The sequence below is a fragment of the Mercenaria mercenaria genome, chromosome 14, assembly GCF_021730395.1.
Source record: "Mercenaria mercenaria strain notata chromosome 14, MADL_Memer_1, whole genome shotgun sequence".
NCBI classification, from domain to species: Eukaryota; Metazoa; Mollusca; class Bivalvia; order Venerida; family Veneridae; genus Mercenaria; species Mercenaria mercenaria.
This window is the reverse complement of record NC_069374.1, coordinates 6,694,261-6,713,819: the sequence shown is the minus strand read 5'-3', so window position 1 is coordinate 6,713,819 and position 19,559 is coordinate 6,694,261. Positions and strand designations below refer to the sequence as shown.

Below are 19,559 nucleotides of genomic sequence, written 5' to 3'. Positions count from 1 at the left end.
AAATATAAAGAAGATTGGTCCAAACATGTCAAAATTATGGTCTGGACAAAATCGGACGGATGGACGCACATACACCGACACGCCAAAAGTGACGACTAAGTCAAGCTCACCTCAAGTGGGCTCAACAAAAAACCAATAACAGGAACGTGTTATTCAAACAAAGATACTGAAAAGCGGTATAAAACAGAATTGCACACAGAAAAGGTAGAATACCCAACACCCACTTTGCAGTAACAAAATTCAACTCCACACTCACTTCAACGTGGTGACTGTCTGTATTTTCTATCCATCAGTAAACAAGTAATTAAAAGTAATACACAAGATATGGAACCAAATTTTTTCATACAGATGCTTGTGCCGATTGTCACAAAAGTAACATTTGAACAATGCAATTAAATCTTACAGGACATTTTTTTTTTCTGAGTAAATATATTAAAATTTTCTTCTCATAGAACAGAAGTATTAAAGAATACATAGGTACATACTTGGAAGCTGATATTTTGGTATCTCTTGAATGTATGACCATACATAAGTCTTTAGTAATACATGCTGGCTGCGGACTGTTATCAACCTGAAACAGAAAGATAAACTATAAATGTAGATCTCACCACTTAAAAGAACAGAAGCATAAAGCCACTACAGCCTGCTTAGTTAGCTCAACTTGTGGCAAACATGGCTTCCATCTGTTATGGTCACTAATGCATAGCTTGTAAATTTAAAACTGATCTCAAAACCAAAGGGAGTTAACTCTTTGGCTCAGTGGTTAGAGCATTGGACTTTCACCTGTGCTACCCGGGTTTGAATCCAGTCTCAGGCGCTTGGGATTTTTCAGCATAAAATTCTATCCTCTTTAATTTCTGTTATTCTCTTAAGTTATAATACACGAACTTGCTGCTGATCTGGGAGTATTGTGTTCTACCAACTGATCTGAATCAATGGTATTTGAGAAAAAATTCATCCTTAGAAAACTGGAACTAAAGTGTCTTTCAGTTTGTCAAACTATCTTAATATAATCTACTTTCATTAAAATGCATATGTTGTTCAGATTGTAAAATAGAATTTATGTAACACTATTTCCAGAATTTCACTAAATTCAGTATTTAAAACCATAAACAGTTAGAACAGAAATTCTAATAAAAGCTCTTTTCAAAGAATGGTTTCCTAACAAAAAGTAAAAAATATAAATGTCTTATTTACCTCAAGATAGGCGGACATTGTAAGGTAAATCCTCTCTCCGGATGCTGTGACCCTGTTTAGCAGTGGCGAGTTGTGTAGTGAACTATCCCATGCTGCCTCGAAACGAAAGAACACCCGATCATCAGTCGGCTGTTGTATGTAACATGCAGGGAATAGGCCAAGAGATAAAACTGTGTGTTCAGTGTCATAATCTCGGAAATCTGGAGTTGTCCTTATACGACCTATAAAAAGAAGCACACATTTGTAATCTGATTTACACTGCAATACAAAACTTTAACCGACTAATAAACTACACATATGAGCCATCTATCATTCATTAAATCTGGAAACTACTCCAGATCTTTATACAAGCTATCCCAGTTCAGCAAATTCTATCAAATTTCGATGTGTTGCGTGTTAAGATTTTATATGGCAGGATTCACTCTCATCAAAATTCAGAAAACAGTAACATGCTGATAAAACTTTGGTTATGTATAATGAAGTACATCATTTTTCAGAACTTGTCCATTTCAGAAACAACACATCCAGAAACATATTTTATTATTGAATTAAATTATAGTTCAATGTTCAAAAGTGAAGATGAATGACACTATTTGTTTTCAAGAGAAAATCACCATTATAGATGTGTTATTTCAATTACAATATGTTCCTTGACGACACTTCTAACTGAGACTAGCATATCAGAATACATATTAAAAGTGGAGCACATGAAACTCACCAACAACAAGCTCTTTCACATCTTTCCAGAAGAAATCTGGTCCTTGTTCATGTGTAATTGTGATGGCTAATCTTCTCTGTATACCTTGGTGTAACATGAATGTACCGGAACACGGCATACCGTCACTGTGGTCAACCACTGCGGGAACATATCTGCAAGGATGCCAGCATAAAAGTGTTAAATATCTATTACTATCCAGCATGGAAGGATTACAAGCAATGTATAAATGTAAAGACAAAACATACATTTCTTTATTTATTTGTTGTGTTTGATACTGCACATACACACAGGTTATATAGCAACTTTCCAGCTTTGATGGTGGAGAAAAACCCCAGGTGCCCCTCCATGCATTATTTCATCAAGAGCGGGCACCTGGTGTTAACAACCAACCTTCTGTAAGGCTGCTGGATGGCTTCCTTACATGAAGAATTCAATGCCCTGAGTGAGGCTCGAACCCATATCGATGAGGGGCAAGTGATTTAAAGTCAGCAACCTTAACCACTCAGCCACGGAAGCCCCTAAATTTTCAGTAAGCTCTCAGATATTTGGACAAAGACTAAACTGTCCCGGATTCCTTATAGATGTACATATATTTACACTTTTAGGAAATGGCCATTGTAAGCATCAGCTTTTTGCTCTGATCCTTTTTCATACATTTTATGTGTTTTCATCAAAAAGTGTACACGTATGTGCGAAATAAACTTTAAACTGTTCATAATTTTTTTGGTCATTTATCTAGTGCTGTAAAATCATTAATATTTGTGGGGCACTAATTTTCATGGATTTTGTGTTGGAGTAAATCCACAAATGTACTACCTATGAACAGGTAAATTTCCCTCTCATTTTAGTTTCAAAAGCTGAAATCCATGAATTCAAATTCCCTCAAACTTGCCATTTGACCAAAACCACAAAATTTTGCTGCCATGAAAATATTTTTTTTCACTCTTTTTCCTTTATTAAAACATTATAATTATTATGTTACATCTTTCAAACAGAAAGAAATCTTTCTTTCAGACAACTGTTGGAACAGCAAACATTCTTCCATGTTGATGTAGTGCAACAGGCAATGTGAAAAAAAACCCTATGAAAACTTGATGTATAAAAGCAAGTTGAGACAATGAAGTTCCTAGACCCTACAAATGACAGGGCTTTCATGAAATGCACTTACACAATCAATACATTTAGAACTGTTTACTTACTCTCCATTTGGTGCAAGTTCACAAATCTCAAACCAGACTAGAAGGTCATATCTTGAATGTACATGGCTTGAACTGAAATTGAACAAGCAAATTCAATGAATTGGTATCCCCTGCTGAAAGGCCTTGTGGTGAGGAATGGCCAAAAAATATATCCGGCAAGAAGTTAAGGATGTTACTAAGAAGCAAATAATTTCATTAGTCAAAATCATTTTAACAGAATATGAATGTTTTTTGTGGGGGGCACAGACGGACGGACGCCATTTCAATACCCCCCTCCCGATTTCATCGGTGGGGGATAGAAAGTAGGTACTTGAAAACATGAACATCTCATGTATATAATTTCTACAGATCTACCGAAGAAAACTTTGAGCTGATTCAATTATTCATAGGTAATTCTTAAACACTGAGCACTACATTTTCAAAAAAGATCTTTTTCGTAAACTTTTTAAAATAAATTTTTGCATGACACCAACATGTGCCAATTTCATCAAGTATAACAAAAACCTCCAGCTACAAATTGGAAACATATGTTTCTCAAACTATCTGACATGACAATCCCCCAACATTTTCATTCTTTATATTTCTTTCCTTTCATCTGCAATGTACAGATATAGCCATTTCAGACATTAACGTTTCTACTCTCTCTGTCTGCATATTGTGAAATGATCGACAATCAACAAAATGAAGCTCAATCAACAATTAAAACTTCTACTCAAAGTACAAGTTGAAATCCAGAAAGTCAAATCCCCAAGAAATAGATATTTTGGCCACAACCACAGAATTTCATGCCTGTGAAATTAAGTAATTCCAAAGTTTTTAAATAAAGATTAAAAGATATGACTGTAAAATTAGCGTTTCAGACACATAAATGTAGCCACTGGCAATAAACATCCAGTTTTATGGTAAATGCGTTGTCAATATACTCAAGTATGCTGCAAATAAATAATAGAGGGTAATATAAGCTAAAGGTTAAATAATGAAAATACATGTATTATAATTGTGCATGCAAACAAAAATTTAAATCATAAAACGGAGTCTAAGAGAAGATTGTGTAAGGAGAAATGTAATTGGATATATGGAAGGTTAGTAGTAATCAAATATTTACTCTGTTTCTTCTACAACCCTGTGTAGTATATACAGTAATTCATGACAATTTTCAATGACTTAGTCAACATCGACAAATATGTACTGTAGTAATTGCTGAATTAACTAATTCAAAAAACTATTGATAATTAAAGAACATATCTGACAATAAATCAAGAGAAATATTTTTTTCCCCTGACATTCATATTACTTCCAAATATATTAAATCAACTTGTAATAAATTTGCAAACTTGATAATATTAGAATAAAAAGTAACAAGTAAAACTGAGCTAAAACTAGTTATTATCTATAATATTAGCAGAAAATTGTTTACACCAAGAAAAGAAAGAAATTCAATCTGTTAGTTGGTTAATACTGCAATCCAGCCTATTTTCATCAAAGTCTGAAATTCAGATTTGAACTTTAACCCAATCTTTTTTCTAACTAATTCGCACTTACCAGTACATTGAGTTTCTGAATCTTCCTGAAATATTTACATTGCTACAAATCCAACAATTTTGCTAAATTAAATATTCTTCTAATTCTAAGCAGAGTTTCTCTTTTCCCAAAACATTTTTTTCTATGTTTCTATGCTCAACAGAAACCTTTGTCCTTTAAATTTCAGACTATAAAATTTAATATTGATGAATATGGGCCGAAGAAAAGATCATGAACGTTTCTTACTCATCTCCTTTTGCTTTGCTGATATCCATTATAAGTTTACTTGGACTTTTGAACTTTTCTTTCCATTTCTCCCTAGTCAAGTGAAAATACAAGATACAACAGTGATCAAATCATAATATACAACAAAGATACATAGCAACCATAGGCTGTAATGGCAAAATGAAAATTTTGAAAACCCTGAACCTCAAAATAAAATTTTCAAAAGACTTGGAGCAAAATGTTCAGAGGACAAATCTATTTTTACACATCTGGTACTGATTTTTATGCTCATCATGACAAGAGGAAATATAATAATCTCTATATTTGATTTATTTATCTTATTATTTCCCCGATTTCTTAAAATAATTCATTTCCTGAATAATATAAATTAGCTATTACACATGACTACTGTGAAATCATTAATATTCGTGGGGGACTAATTTTAGTGGATTTCGTGGTTGAGTCAATCCACGAAATTTAACCCCAATGAACAAGTAAAACTCCCCTTCATTTTATGTTCAAAAGTTGAAATCCACAAATTCATATCCCCATGAAATTGCTGTTTTCACCAAAACCACGAAATTTCATGCCCACCAAATTAAATGATTTTACAGTATCTAAAAACTGAAACTGATTTGCCACTGAAGCCTAGTGCAGCCCTACAAGGTTTAAATCACATAAAAACACCAAAAATTGTGACCACTTAAAAGTAAAATATAATGTAAAATTTCCCAGTTGTATTCACATTTTTCCATTTGGGAGGATGCTTTTGGCAAAAACACTCTGAAATTTTGGTTTGAGAACAAAGGACCTCATGCAAGTTTTCTATGGGAATTTCCCAACTTTGATGAAATCATCATGAAAAGAACTTTTCCTACAATGCAGATTTTAATGAAAGTTTCCTCAGTTACATTCTCATATTTCTAGTGACTTGAAGGTATTATTTGGAATTAAATCATGTATGATTTTTTCTATTATCACTTTTCGAAGTTTAGAAAGAAAGTAATGTTGTTGTTTTCATAGGAATCATAGTATGTTGTACATACAAAATGACATTCATATGCAGAAAGTTTTTCCTTTCAATAAGCCAGGTGGCCCAGGTCCAGGCTTTATTCTATGTTAACCAGATAAATAATATTACTCAATGACAACCAGTTTATCAAACCTGCAGAACTACCTTAAAAAGTTTAGAAACAAGTATCTGACTGGCTGAGCACAATTTCAAACTTGACCAATGGCAAGGTTGCATTTGAAGACTGGGTTCAACTTTAATAATCTTGGACCCTACTTGCTGGCATCCAGTTCAGATATCTCTCCAACAATAACTATTCAAAAATAAAGGTGCTGTTTTTCTTTTTTTGTAACAAAAGTATCACAGAAAGCGCAGTAAAAGTTGGAATTACAAATATGACTAAACTAGAAATGTGTCCATGGGACACAGATGCCCCCACTACATGACATTAAAATGACATTTTTTTCCCAGGTCAGGGGCCATAACTCCTACAAGACCGAATGAATCCAGACGCGAAACCCCAGGTGCACAACTGCACATGCTGACCAACATTCCTGTAAACTTTGGTGACTCTAGGTCAAATACTTTTGGAGCTACGCATGACACAACATTAAAATGACCAATTTTTAACTAAGTCAGGGACTATAACTCCTACAAGACTGAATGAATCCGGACGCGAAACCCCAGGTGCACAACTGCACATGCTGACCAACATTCCTGTACACTTTGGTGACTCTAGGTCAAATACTTTGGGAGCTACGCATGACACAACATTAAAATGACCAATTTTTTACTAAGTCAGGGGCCATAACTCCTACATGACTGGATGAATATGGACGCGAAACCCCAGGTGCACAATTACACATGCTGACCAATATTCCTGTAAAGTTTTGTGACTCTAAGTCATATACTTTTGGAGCTAGGCGCGACACAACATTAAAATGACCAATTTTTTACTAAGTCAGGGGCCATAACTCCTACATGACTGGATGAATCCGGACGCGAAACCCCAGGTGCACAACTACACATGCTGACCAACATTCCTGTAAAGTTTTGTGACTCTACGTCAAATACTTTTGGAGCTGGGCGCGACACAACATTCTCGGAAGGACGGACGGACGGACAAGGGCAAATCTATATGCCCTCCCCCCCCAAAGTGGGGGCATAAAAATCACAATTAAAGAAATAGTTACTTTCAAAGCACACAATAACACGTAATGACAGGAAGAGGAGAAAATAATAAATTGTAAATGATGACAGAAAATTATGAGAAGAAACATCACAACATAAAATGTTGTTACCTGGGTGGTGTTATAACACCAAACTTTGGTGATGGTACTGGTTTAGATATAGGAAGTAACATCGGAAAATGCTTCTTTGACGACTGTCTTCTAACACTGTAATGAAAAACTCTGATTCAACAAGCAAAGTCAATGTGACATATCTTAATGTCCAGGTTATTTTCATAAACTACTCATCTACTAATTACTGTATTCTGATAAAGCTTTATAATTTTAGCCTTATTTACAGTGTTGAGAATTCACAAAATGCGAGTGTTTGAGATTTAGGACAGGTAGTAGATTTCAAAGTTTTGTCTGCAGCAATTTATCTCATAAACATTTTAACTAATGGCTTCATCAGGATAACTCACATATAAGTAAACAAGAAATATCTTTAAAAATGATGGTCGGCGAATTGTAATAAGGAAAGAAGTTTATGAATTTTTCATCTAACATTCATCTTTCATCTAACATTTTTCAAATTGCAAAACTAAACACCGCACTTTAACAATTTAAATGGTTCTCTTTTACATTTTCGCAAAAGTTTCGTAGGGTTGCAATTCTGTTTCGTTTATCCTTAGACGAATAATTACAGCAAAGGGGTCAAATGTCCCAGCTGAACAAAGTTGGCTGCGGGCCTAATAAAGATGCTACAAATCAAGTTTGATTAGAATACATGAGAAAAAAATCAATTAAAGGATTTTTTTATTTATTTCTAAAATAGGCCAACTGATCCCGCTTTAACAAATAGCATATTTGCTATTCATGAATCTTTGGACAATGACTCCACACCTATAAGAAAGTGAAGGTCAAGCAAAACATACAATTGTAATTATTTCAATATTTCTGTTTCATAAGTTTGACCGTAGTCATATCACATAGATAAACTGTATGCAGCGTACCTTCATTTCAGTGTAATGAGATTCAGTCATTATACAGCATATATTTAATAAAACAGATTTCAACTGAGTTCATAATTTGCATACCATACTAAAGAAAAATGTTCATATATAATAAATCAGTTAAATAATTTATAATAACTATATCAAAGCAAACAAGTACTCGTTTTAATATGCAATCTGAATAAGTCACAAAAGCAAGAAACCGTTTCATATACAGATGACAATTGTAACAAGGAAAATCTTTTAAAAAGCACTTCTCTACATAAAAGACTCTTATCACACCCATATTCATGTGATACGCAGACCGTATTCAGCTCTTTCTTTAATTTGATATATGTTGGTATTTGAACAGGTTTTTATCATATTTATTAAACTTACTTATCATTTTGAGATATATCAATATTCTTGCTAAATATACTGAGCCAAAATTAGCTTTAAAACTGTGAACAGCGTCGTTTAGGATAAACGCCTTGTCTACATTTCACTCAGCATAGCACAATCAACAGAGTGAAAGAAATTGACACTCTCATCCAATCAAGCAGAGTGTTGCATAAATCTTCCATTTTTAAAAATTATCTATAATGCGTTATCAAGTAGTTTGATTTGCAAACTGAAGTCACGTGGCATTGGTAACGAAAACGAATTAAGACGGCGTCGCCGAAAAAAATGGACAAGATGTAAAACTGGTAACTTCACACTGATTTCACAATAGTCAAACAAACTGCCAGAAGTGCACACTCACAATGGTTGTTTAGAATCCTTCGCCTGTTCATGTAATGGATGCTGTTGGTAATGTCCAAACACTTCAAACACCACTGGCTGGTTCTTTACATAGTCTATAAATGACTTTGTTACATTTACTGTGAACTGAAAACAAAAATTTATGACAAGTCACAGGTTTTTGTGGTGACTATAACCATTAAATGTCTTAATACAAAATACAATACTAGCTAGATCTAATCAAGTATTTTTTTTTAGTTAGACACAAATTATCACATGAAAATAAAACAGCCTGTGAGAGAAACACACAAATAATGAATTGATAAAAGAATAGATAGGTATTAAAACTAAAAACACTGTCCCACATAAAACCTAACGATCGTTTTTTTCAGATGATACAAAATGAGAGACATAATAGTATCAAAACTTAACTAAAACTACAGATCCAAACAAAATGATCTGGTTTGTTTTAATTTTTTTTTTAAACAACTTACATTTTGTACATGGTAAAAGCCAAGTGGAGGTCCTTTACCCGTATTTTTCAGAGGTTCTGTGGAAAATGCCTCATCATGACGATGTAAGAAACTGAAAAACAATGTACAAAAAACATTTAACATTTTATAACATAAAGCTTAGTACTGAAGAATAAATCAAAATGCTATTATTTAATTCCAGTTAGTTGAAACATTTTATTTTAAGAATAGTTTGACAAATGCTCACATTAATTTATTTGTCTCCTCATCACAATTTAAAGCAAGTCAACTTCTATGTACTTTGTTTGAATCAACAATCAAAGTAAGACACCTTGTTTGTAAGTAGTTGACCCTATTTATGTGCCTACATGTATTTAATTACCTCTTAACCTACATCATTCAGGATTTCTTGTAAAAACTGTAACTTTCCACAAAAAATCCTGTCTTCATTAAAAAAAGTCCTTCACAAAATTTTCATTCTATCATTCACAAAAACTATGTTAATCAACTTACTTGAACTGACAGAAGATGTCAGCATATTCTGGAGATATTCCGGATGCCTGAAGCAGCGTCACTCGGAACTGTAATGTTGAACCTATCTTCAAATGGTTTGGCAGCTCATTAACATCTATATCAGGGAATGAGTCTGGATCCATGTTCAGTTTCTTCTCCTGGGTATTTTCATTTTCTATAAACAATGAAACAATGTTTAATGATACTGTAATACAGGTATTTTCACAAGGTGTTTGCTATATTTGAAATAGGCACTGATTTGGTAGGTAGAATTTTTGTGACATAACTTATATGACAACATTAGCACTTTAAAGAGTATTAATTTTGCAAAGTTGGACAACTCGTAAATGTAGCAAAATTAAATCCCTCAGGAAAATTTCTAAAAGGTCTGAAAACTCACCAGTTTTTCTTTTTTATGACAGTGCTATATCTGATATAGCATTATGAAATATTCTTGTCCTTTCTGTAAAAAGTTTATCATCAAAACTGGAAATTTCTGAACTAAGATATGGTGCTGACTGAAAATCATATTTTCAATACATATTTATTGAAATTAATCACAGAGAAAATTCAGTTTTCCAATAAATGCAGGGAATGTTTCAGACAGTAAAGGCTTTACTCAAAGTTCTGCAAACCCTATCTATCTGTGTAAGATACATCTGATTGTAACCTCAAAACTTCAACAAAACTAAGTTCAATACATTATCCGAATCATTCACAGGAAATAATAATAGGTTATGTAATTACTCTTGTTGAAGTGTGAATATTTGTTTGTATTAATGTCACAAAGATAACTTAGATCATACAGCAACTTCTCAGCTTTAACAGTGGAAGAAGACTATAGGTGCCTCTCTAAGCACTATTTCAAAATTAGACAGCCCCCTGGATAGAACCGACAGCCTTCTGCTGGTTGGGAATCAGGAGGAAGTGAAAAATGTGATGTAGTTTAGAAAGTTGAAAAAAAAAGCTAAAAAATCTACTTACCATTTCTGTCAATGTTATCTGGGAGGGAGCCCTCGCCTTCTACAATCCTCAGTTCCTCTGTAGACGAGACAGGAGTCTTCTTCACAGCAGTTTGTCCCATACTTAACAACTTCTGTGAGATGGATTGCAACTAATTAACAATACACAGTACAGTCATTCAGCTACTAAAGGCTACTACATGACTGGAAAATACTGGAAAAATGCCAGTAAAAGAATTTAAAAAACAAGAGCTGTCTGTAAGACAGCCAAGCTCGACTATTCGAAATATTGTCCCAGAGGCAGGAAAATATTACCTAAAAAGGTTAAATATCAAAAGAGTTTTAAGTTCAAAAGGGGGAATAATTTGACCAAAATACATATCAGTTATGGGACTTGCTGCTATCAACTAGTTTTATAACCCCTAAGGCACATGTGAAGTTTCAATTCAATACCTGCATTAGTTTTGGAGATAATAACTTGCATGTAAAACTTTAACCAGAATTTTCAAAGTCCAAAAGGGGGCATAATTTGCCCAAAATACATGCCAGAGTTATGGAACTTGATCCAGTGAGGTTAGTAATTGATCTAGAAAAAGAATAAATAAGTTTCAAATCTATATGCCTTTTAGTAATAGCTGTATGTACTTGCACGCAAAACTTTAACCAGAATTTGCTAAGTCCAAAAGGGGGCATAATTTGGCCAAAATGAAGGTCAGAGTTATGGGACTTGCTGCTATCAACTAGTTTTATAACCCCTAAGGCACATGTGAAGTTTCAATTCAATATCTGCATTAGTTTTGGAGATAATAACTTGCATGTAAAACTTTGACCAAAATTTTCAAAGTCCAAAAGGGGGCATAATTTGCCCAAAATACATGCCAGAGTTATGGAACTTGATCCAGTGAGGTTAGTAATTGATCTAGAAAAAGAATAAATAAGTTTCAAATCTATATGCCTTTTAGTAATAGCTGTATGTACTTGCACGCAAAACTTTAACCAGAATTTGCTAAGTCCAAAAGGGGGCATAATTTGGCCAAAATGAAGGTCAGAGTTATGGGACTTGCTGCTATCAACTAGTTTTATAACCCCTAAGGCACATGTGAAGTTTCAATTCAATATCTGCATTAGTTTTGGAGATAATAACTTGCATGTAAAACTTTGACCAAAATTTTCTAAGTCTAAAAGGGGGCATAATTTGCTCAAAAAACATGTCAGAGTTATGGAACTTGACCCAGTGAGGTTGGTAATTGATCTAGAAAAAGAAAATATAAGTTTCAAATCTATATGCTTTTTAGTAATAGCAGTATGTACTTGCATGCAAAACTTTAACCAGAATTTTCTAAGTCCAAAAGGGGGCATAATTTGGCCAAAATGAAGGTCAGAGTTATGGGACTTGCTGTTATCAACTAGTTTTATAACCCCGAAGACACATGTGAAGTTTCAAATCAATATCTGCATTAGTTTTGGAGATAATAACTTGCATGTAAAACTTTAACCAAAATTTTCTAAGTCTAAAAGGGGGCATAATTTGCTTAAAATACATGTCTGAGTTATGGGTCTTGACCCAGTGAGGTACGTAATTGATCTAGAAAAAGAAAAAATAAGTTTCAAATCTATATGCCTTTTAGAAATAGCTGTATGTACTTGCACGCAAAACTTTCCAGAATTTTCTAAGTCCAAAAGGGGGCATAATTTGGCCAAAATGAAGGTCAGAGTTATGGGACTTGCTGCTATCAACTAGTTTTATAACCCCGAAGACACATGTGAAGTTTCAATTCAATATCTGCATTAGTTTTGGAGATAATAACTTGCATGTAAAACTTTGACCAAAATTTTCTAAGTCTAAAAGGGGGCATAATTTGCTCAAAAAACATGTCAGAGTTATGGGACTTGACCCAGAGAGGTTGGTAATTGACCTAGAAAAAGAAAAAATAAGTCTCAAAGCTATATGCCTTTAATTGATGGCTGTATGTACTTGCATGCAAAAACTTAACCAAGGTGTGACGCCGACGCCGACGCCAGGGTGAGTAGAATAGCTAGACTATTCTTTGAATAGTCGAGCTAAAAATGGTTATTAAAGAAAATGACACAGAATTTTAAGCATTTCGCTTTCAATAATTAGAATAAATCTGGTATAATAAGAAATTCTGCGCAGGATCACAACTACTTTATAACTATGAAATAATTCAGACAGAAGAATTGACGTTACTAAGACTGTATTAGAACAAGGACAGGCATAGAGCTGTTGATTACCTACCTTCTGAAAGTACTCTTCATCATTAAAGGTAATTTTGGCATTACTAGATTGTCTAATTCCAGATCCATACTCGGGAGTATCATCTTTATCTACAAAATACCAAAATCATCTCTCATAGAATACAATCATTGAGCATTTAAGAATAAGAATAACTAATTAAAAATGTATGACCAAATGTTATCAGGGAAATATATATACAACTCTTATAATAATTGTAGTGTACAATAAATTATCTGTCTCACATTCTTTGTATAACTTAACTCTTGCTGAGAGATATACTGCAGTTTAATCAAGAGGTTGTTTTGGATTAAGTGCCATGTTTCAACAGTATTTCAGTTACGAAATAGCAGGTACCATCTTGTATGGTTTTAACTAAACAACCATGGGTTGAACCACTGCTGCATTTAGTACTAGACTCAAGTGTTACTAGACATGTGTGTACCTTAAGTCAGTTTGAGGTAAGTATGGTTGTACTATTATAATTATAATAGAGATTTCCTGGAGACTTGTACCAAATTAAAAGAAGCTCCAAGCCTTCTTACTCGTAAAAATTAAATTTAACTCCATAGAAAGACATTTTTTCGGAGATGTTAAAATCTATATATATTTGACAGAATTGCCTGCAATCCTGGTAAACCCTTTTATCTAGCCCTTTTCACTCATATGGCCATAGTATGTATTAAAGGTACTGGGCAGAAGAAACCTGTATTTACCTGACAGAACAGCCTGCACTGCAACTCTGAGAAAGCCTTTCACCTCGCCCTTTTCACTAACAATGGCGACACGGTGTGTGAGAGGTACTGGGTAGAACAAATTACTCAAATATACAAATGATCTGAAAATAAAAACATATACTTTGAGATCAGTACAATTGACAGGAAGGAATTTTCACAGACTTGTGGTTATGTCAATCCATGTATCACTTAAATCCATTTTCCCTTAAGTAGTTAAACATAAATAGCTTGAGGTGGAAATCCCAAAGTTTTTTGGTAACAGTAATGTTTCTAAAAGGTGCTTTTCAGTAAAGACCAGTTATTTTCCAAAATTTTTATAACACTTTTACATGTGTTTTAAACAACTAATCCACATAGACATTCATAAAGGTTCTGAATAAACATTATATATACATGTACTGACAAATAATTCTAAAAGAGATGAATAAAATTCTCACCTTCCTACAAGTCTAAACCATGGGAATCTGTCATAGAATGGATCTGTGCCTGTCATAGTGTCAATGCTGGGATGTTCCGGTGACGTCGGTGAAAGCTCCGCCTCATTATTATACATTTCCCGCATTAACTCAAGTCTTTGTCTGAAATAAAGTCACATATGTATTTAAGATATTTATACAATTACATTTATTTCTCACAGCCACAAATCTTGGGCATGTATCCTTCTAAAATCACATTTTGTTTGTTTAAAGTAGCCAAACCTGTATATTCTGAACTTAAGGACAGGTATCTTGCCTTCATATGCCTTCTAAAATGTCTAAATGTTTAACAACTTATTTTCCAGACTTGTATACCATCATATAGTAGTGGCTAGAAAGCATAGATACAGGGGCAACAACTTTGTACACATGCAAATATTGGTCAAGTTTTTGTCATCATTAAAGTATTTCCACGTTAAAATTCTTTGCCAACTTAAGTCTTGCAAGTGTTTTCCACTTTAAAAGTCTTTGCCAACTTAAGTCTTGCAAGTGTTTTCCACTTTAAAAGTCTTTGCCAACTTAAGTCTTCCACTTTGAAAGTTTTTGCAACATTAAAAGTCTCTGCCAACTTAAAAGTATATCAACCTTAAAAGTTTTTGCCACCTTCCTAAAAGGAATTCAAAGATATATATATATATATATATGTGACTGTTTAAGTGATTCTGTATTCCTTATTCACACAGACTTAAATACTAGCACAGAAACATGTAGGGAATCCACAAGTTTGTTATGGGTTTAGTGCCATTTTTTAACAGTATTTCAGTTATGTTACAGGAGGCAGTTAACCTTACCAGTGTTCCTGGATTCTGTACCAGTACTAACCTGTTTCCATAAGTAATTGCCAACTGCTCTATGTGAATCAGAGGTAGAGGATGAATTATTTCAGGTAAAATGTCTTTTATCAAATCATCATGGAGAACATAATTATGCTTCGCCCAGTAACTGAACTCACAACCTCACAATCGGTAGATCTGAGGTCTTCCTACTGAGCTTAGCGGGCAGAATCCACGAGTAACTTTCATAATGGCTTTATTTTGGTTAATATTGGCAAACAGAGCAGAATGAAATACACATATTCAAACCCCTCCTGAATCATTGTTTCAAAATGAATAAACAACTATAAGTTTTTAGCAACACAGATATATCTGTTGTTGTTCAAACCCAAAATAAAAATGCTGCCATAATTACCTAATCTACAACACCACATCCTATATGACTGGTGCATTTATAATAGTAGCTTGGTCTTGGATGCTGTATTTAGCTCGAGAGGTTTTGCCAGCTAGGATCAAACAAAGCCCACAAGCATTAAGTATGATCTAACCTGACAAAATACACTTGAGCCTAATACAGCATCCCAAATCAAGCTACTGTTATAATGACCTTTTACTATATACTTCCACCTTTTTATTTCTTGTTTTGTTACTGAAAGAAATCTTCATCTTATCGATGTTAAAATAGAACTGTGTTTCTGTGTGCGCAACTTATAGAACTGTGTCAGGTCATGCATATTTAAATAGTCCGGTAACATACAATACTGAATTTTTTCTGCCTGTTTGTGAAATACAAGCCATGTTTTTGACAGAATTTATATAGGTATATAATAAAAGCAGAAAAGCATACAACATGTAGTTATTTCAGTATAAACACATTATTCCGTAGAAGAATATGTCACAAGGTAACACTGAATGACATGTCCCTAAATGCTTATAGAAAAATGTAAATCGAGAACTATGAACTGATAAAGTATAACACACAATCTAAATATGTATGTCACGTCATGTTGATGTGTAACAAATTTCATTTAAAACTTGATGTGAACTATAGCACAAGCCACATATGTAGCTGTATATGACTTTGTCTAAAAAGAGGTCATAATGGTGACAAATGCCCCACAGCACCTTGACCTTTGACCTGGACCTTGACTTTGACCCCAAAGTAATGGGCTCGTGTACTCAATAAGTATATCAGCATGTGAGTTTTGAAGGTCCGGGTACATGGTTCGCGAGTAAAGTGCTTCATGCAAAGTTTAACATGGGCTTGTGACCTTGACTTTGACCCCAAAGTCAGTAGGTGTGTACTTCAATAAGTACTATCAGCAAGAATGAATTTTGAAGTCCTGTGCAAAGGGTCGGAGTAAATGCCTCATGCAAAAAGTAAACATTGGTCCTGTGCCTTGACCTTTGACTGGTGCCCCTCAGTAGAGTCGTGACTGATTAAGTACTAAAGCATGTTGAAGTTTGAAGGCCTGGTAAATGGTTGCGAGTAAAAGTGCCTTATGCAAAAATTAAATTTGGCCCTGTGACCATAACTTTGACTGAACCAAAGTCAGTAGGGTCGTGTATTTATAGTACTATCAGCAGGTAAGTTTGAAGTCCTGGGGCAGTGGTTCGCGAGTTAAAGTGCCTTCATGCATAAGTTAACTATGTGACGAACAAAGAACGACGACAGTTGAAAACTATATGCTCCTTCGGCAAAAAGAGAAATAACTCAATTCAAAAACAACATGAAAGTCTAATTTATTGATCATGTCCACTTCACGTAATGAGTATACAAGTTTCCAATTATCAATGAATTGATTTGAACTTTATGAGAAGACAGTTATTGTAATAAAATTGTAAGACTTACGTCTTTTTCTAATACATAAACATAAAAAATACAACTTGCAAATGAACTAAAATGTCATTATAATACAGATTGTTCCTGGGAAAATATTCTTCAGCTTCTGAAACCAGTGAATGTGTATCTAAACATACAAGTTAAAAGAATAAATAAAATCAAGCTTTGATATTACAAGTCATTTTACAACACATGCAAAAATAAATAATATATGAAAAATGTGATACATGTATATAACATAAATTAACAAAATAAAAAGTACAACATTGCCTCTAACTGTAAATATGTGATAAAAAAAGCCAACAACATTTATGTAAGAACAAAATGATTTTGTGTTTCAGAAGAAAGCCCACAACATTTATGGACCAACCTAGATGGAATGAGGTTGATAAAATTGAAATAATTCTGGTTCCCACAGCCAGAAAGGCAATGGAAGAAATCTTGTTTTGCTTCCGGCGTGTCAGGCGACAGGTCATCATTGTAGATTTCACGCATGAGTTCCAACCGATGTCTAAAAACGTATTATATTGTGTTAGTCTATTCATTCTAATGTTAAAGTAACACTCGTATTATTCAAACATAACATTTATATCAGTACTAATGGCATTAGTAATTTCAGCAGTTAAAAAAAGCCATCCACACTCTATCAGATTTAACGCAAGATGTAAACAAGAAAAATGTTGTAAAAATGTTTTCACACAACATTCAATGTATTAGAAAAAAAATGGCAGTGAAAAATAGCAAAAAAATATAGAAAAGATAGAAAAATAAAAATTTGGAGACAAAGTTGGAACTCATGCTCGTAATCTATCAATGATTTCCAAAGATTTTATAACGCTATGGCAACATGTTATGTTTATATTGTTAATACTGTAAACTTCTACATAGAAAATATATTATAAATATAATTCTATCTATGATATGTCTGCTTTAATCATAAACAAACAAAAGTTTTCATCTGATATATGAGACAGATAATTTTTTCTTGAAATATCTTTTTTACAATCCTGAAGAATCCCAACTTTGCCAATCAAATTTCATCAAACCTATCTTTTGATTTTTTCTTAAAATAATCTTGAAAAAACTTACTGCACTGAAAGTTCTTTTTTTTTTATCATTTCAACAGAAAACATTGATTTTTTTTACATCATCAGTTTTTTTTTGTTATTCAGATTATTAAAGCTTATTTGTACCCATAATAGAACTGTGTAAACCAAATTAAACAATAAACAATGTAAAGAATAAATTGAAATATCTGATAGTACAGAATGCTGAAACTGTAAAATACCCAGTACTAAAGGGCACCAAGAGGTTTCTTAATTCCATTGTAAATAAGGGTGACTACAAGGTTCAATTCTGACAACTGCAATAACACCATTACTGCAGTTTCATACTGAAATACTATTACAACAGTTTTTCCTTACACAAAATACCAGTGATTAAGAATACTATTACAAACTGTCATTTGATCATAGTCGTTGTTACTGATTCATGTTATACACACTATCAGCCCTACTCTATTTATAGCTAGATGTATCTTTACATCAATAAAAGTCAAATCTTAATTCTGCTGTAGCCTTTGAAAACCAAAGATATTTTCTTAACATATTTTCCAGACAGCTAGTGATGTAAGTCTGCACAAGGTGTATATAACTGTTTCCAGACAGCTAGTGATGTAAGTCTGCACAAGGTGTATATAACTGTTTCCAGACAGCTAGTGATGTAAGTCTGCACAAGGTGTATATAACTGTTTCCAGACAGCTAGTGATGTAAGTCTGCACAAGGTGTATATAACTGTTTCCAGACAGCTAGTGATGTAAGTCTGTACAATGTGTATATAACTGTTCCAGACAGCTAGTGATGTAAGTCTGCACAATGTGTATATAACTGTTTCAAGGTGAGATTTCCTGTACTTTCTAATTCAATTTTAATTTAAAATCATTCAGCATTGCTATCTGACCAAACAAAAGACTAGACAAACCTAAAACCTTAGACTATGAATCATACATTTCTACGATCTTGTTCAGAGCAGTGAATGAATCATCAATACATGTTACATCAAGGTGAAGTTCTGTTTCACATTCACCAAGGACATGAATTTCTACAATTTACTTCCTTGCTTTCATTAGTCACTAAAAAATAGGACAATAACCTTAAGCAAAAATCTGCTGTGTAAGTTTCAATATACCACAGTATAAATAGATAATAAAGGAGTTATAGAATGGGCAGCATGCAATAAATATAGGTACCTAAGTTTTTCCAAACTCCAGAAATGTGTTGCACCATTTTTTGTATCTTGCACCTCCACAGCGACCACAGTCTTTGGAAAAGGTCGTGTGAGGTCACGTTCCTCTGACGACAGGAGATCAGGAGGTAATGGGGAATATAGGCTGTCTGTTAACAGTATAAACTGGAACTGTACCTGTAAAATGAAAATTCACAATCTGAACATGAGATCTTAGGTTCAGATACTTTGAAAAAGCATTCACAATCTGGGGAGTAAACTTATCATGTGTTTGATGATCATGTCAATCACTGAAAAAAAAACCAAAAAAAAAAACCAAAAAAAAAAAAAAAAACAGCACATACATGTAAATTAGAAATTGAACAGAATTGCATTTTAAAAATAAAATCTTTTTTTTTTTTTTTTTTTTTTGGGGGGGGGGGGGGGGGGGGGGGGGTGTTTAACGTCGCATCGCAATACATTAACAACAATTAGTGGATTATGACTGCGTCGCATGTTACAATTACATG

The 19,559-nt window shown here is 33.6% G+C and overlaps 1 protein-coding gene across 1 annotated transcript in view; it reads right to left on the bottom strand.

Moving 5' to 3' along the window:
- The window catches only part of LOC123528104 (kinesin-like protein unc-104), a 116,926-nt gene that overhangs the window by 26,872 nt on the left and 70,495 nt on the right, over window positions 1-19,559 (bottom strand). The window contains exons 23-38 of the mRNA XM_053524004.1: window positions 19,055-19,227; window positions 17,176-17,316; window positions 14,151-14,291; window positions 13,693-13,814; window positions 12,980-13,068; window positions 10,745-10,874; window positions 9,761-9,935; window positions 9,269-9,359; window positions 8,797-8,921; window positions 7,174-7,269; window positions 4,882-4,953; window positions 4,220-4,237; window positions 3,115-3,186; window positions 1,916-2,067; window positions 1,198-1,418; window positions 486-571 (exon numbers count right to left, since the gene is read on the bottom strand). Coding sequence (XP_053379979.1) covers window positions 486-571; window positions 1,198-1,418; window positions 1,916-2,067; window positions 3,115-3,186; window positions 4,220-4,237; window positions 4,882-4,953; window positions 7,174-7,269; window positions 8,797-8,921; window positions 9,269-9,359; window positions 9,761-9,935; window positions 10,745-10,874; window positions 12,980-13,068; window positions 13,693-13,814; window positions 14,151-14,291; window positions 17,176-17,316; window positions 19,055-19,227 — 1,904 coding nt within the window. The remainder of the gene's footprint in view (window positions 1-485; window positions 572-1,197; window positions 1,419-1,915; window positions 2,068-3,114; window positions 3,187-4,219; window positions 4,238-4,881; window positions 4,954-7,173; window positions 7,270-8,796; window positions 8,922-9,268; window positions 9,360-9,760; window positions 9,936-10,744; window positions 10,875-12,979; window positions 13,069-13,692; window positions 13,815-14,150; window positions 14,292-17,175; window positions 17,317-19,054; window positions 19,228-19,559) is intronic.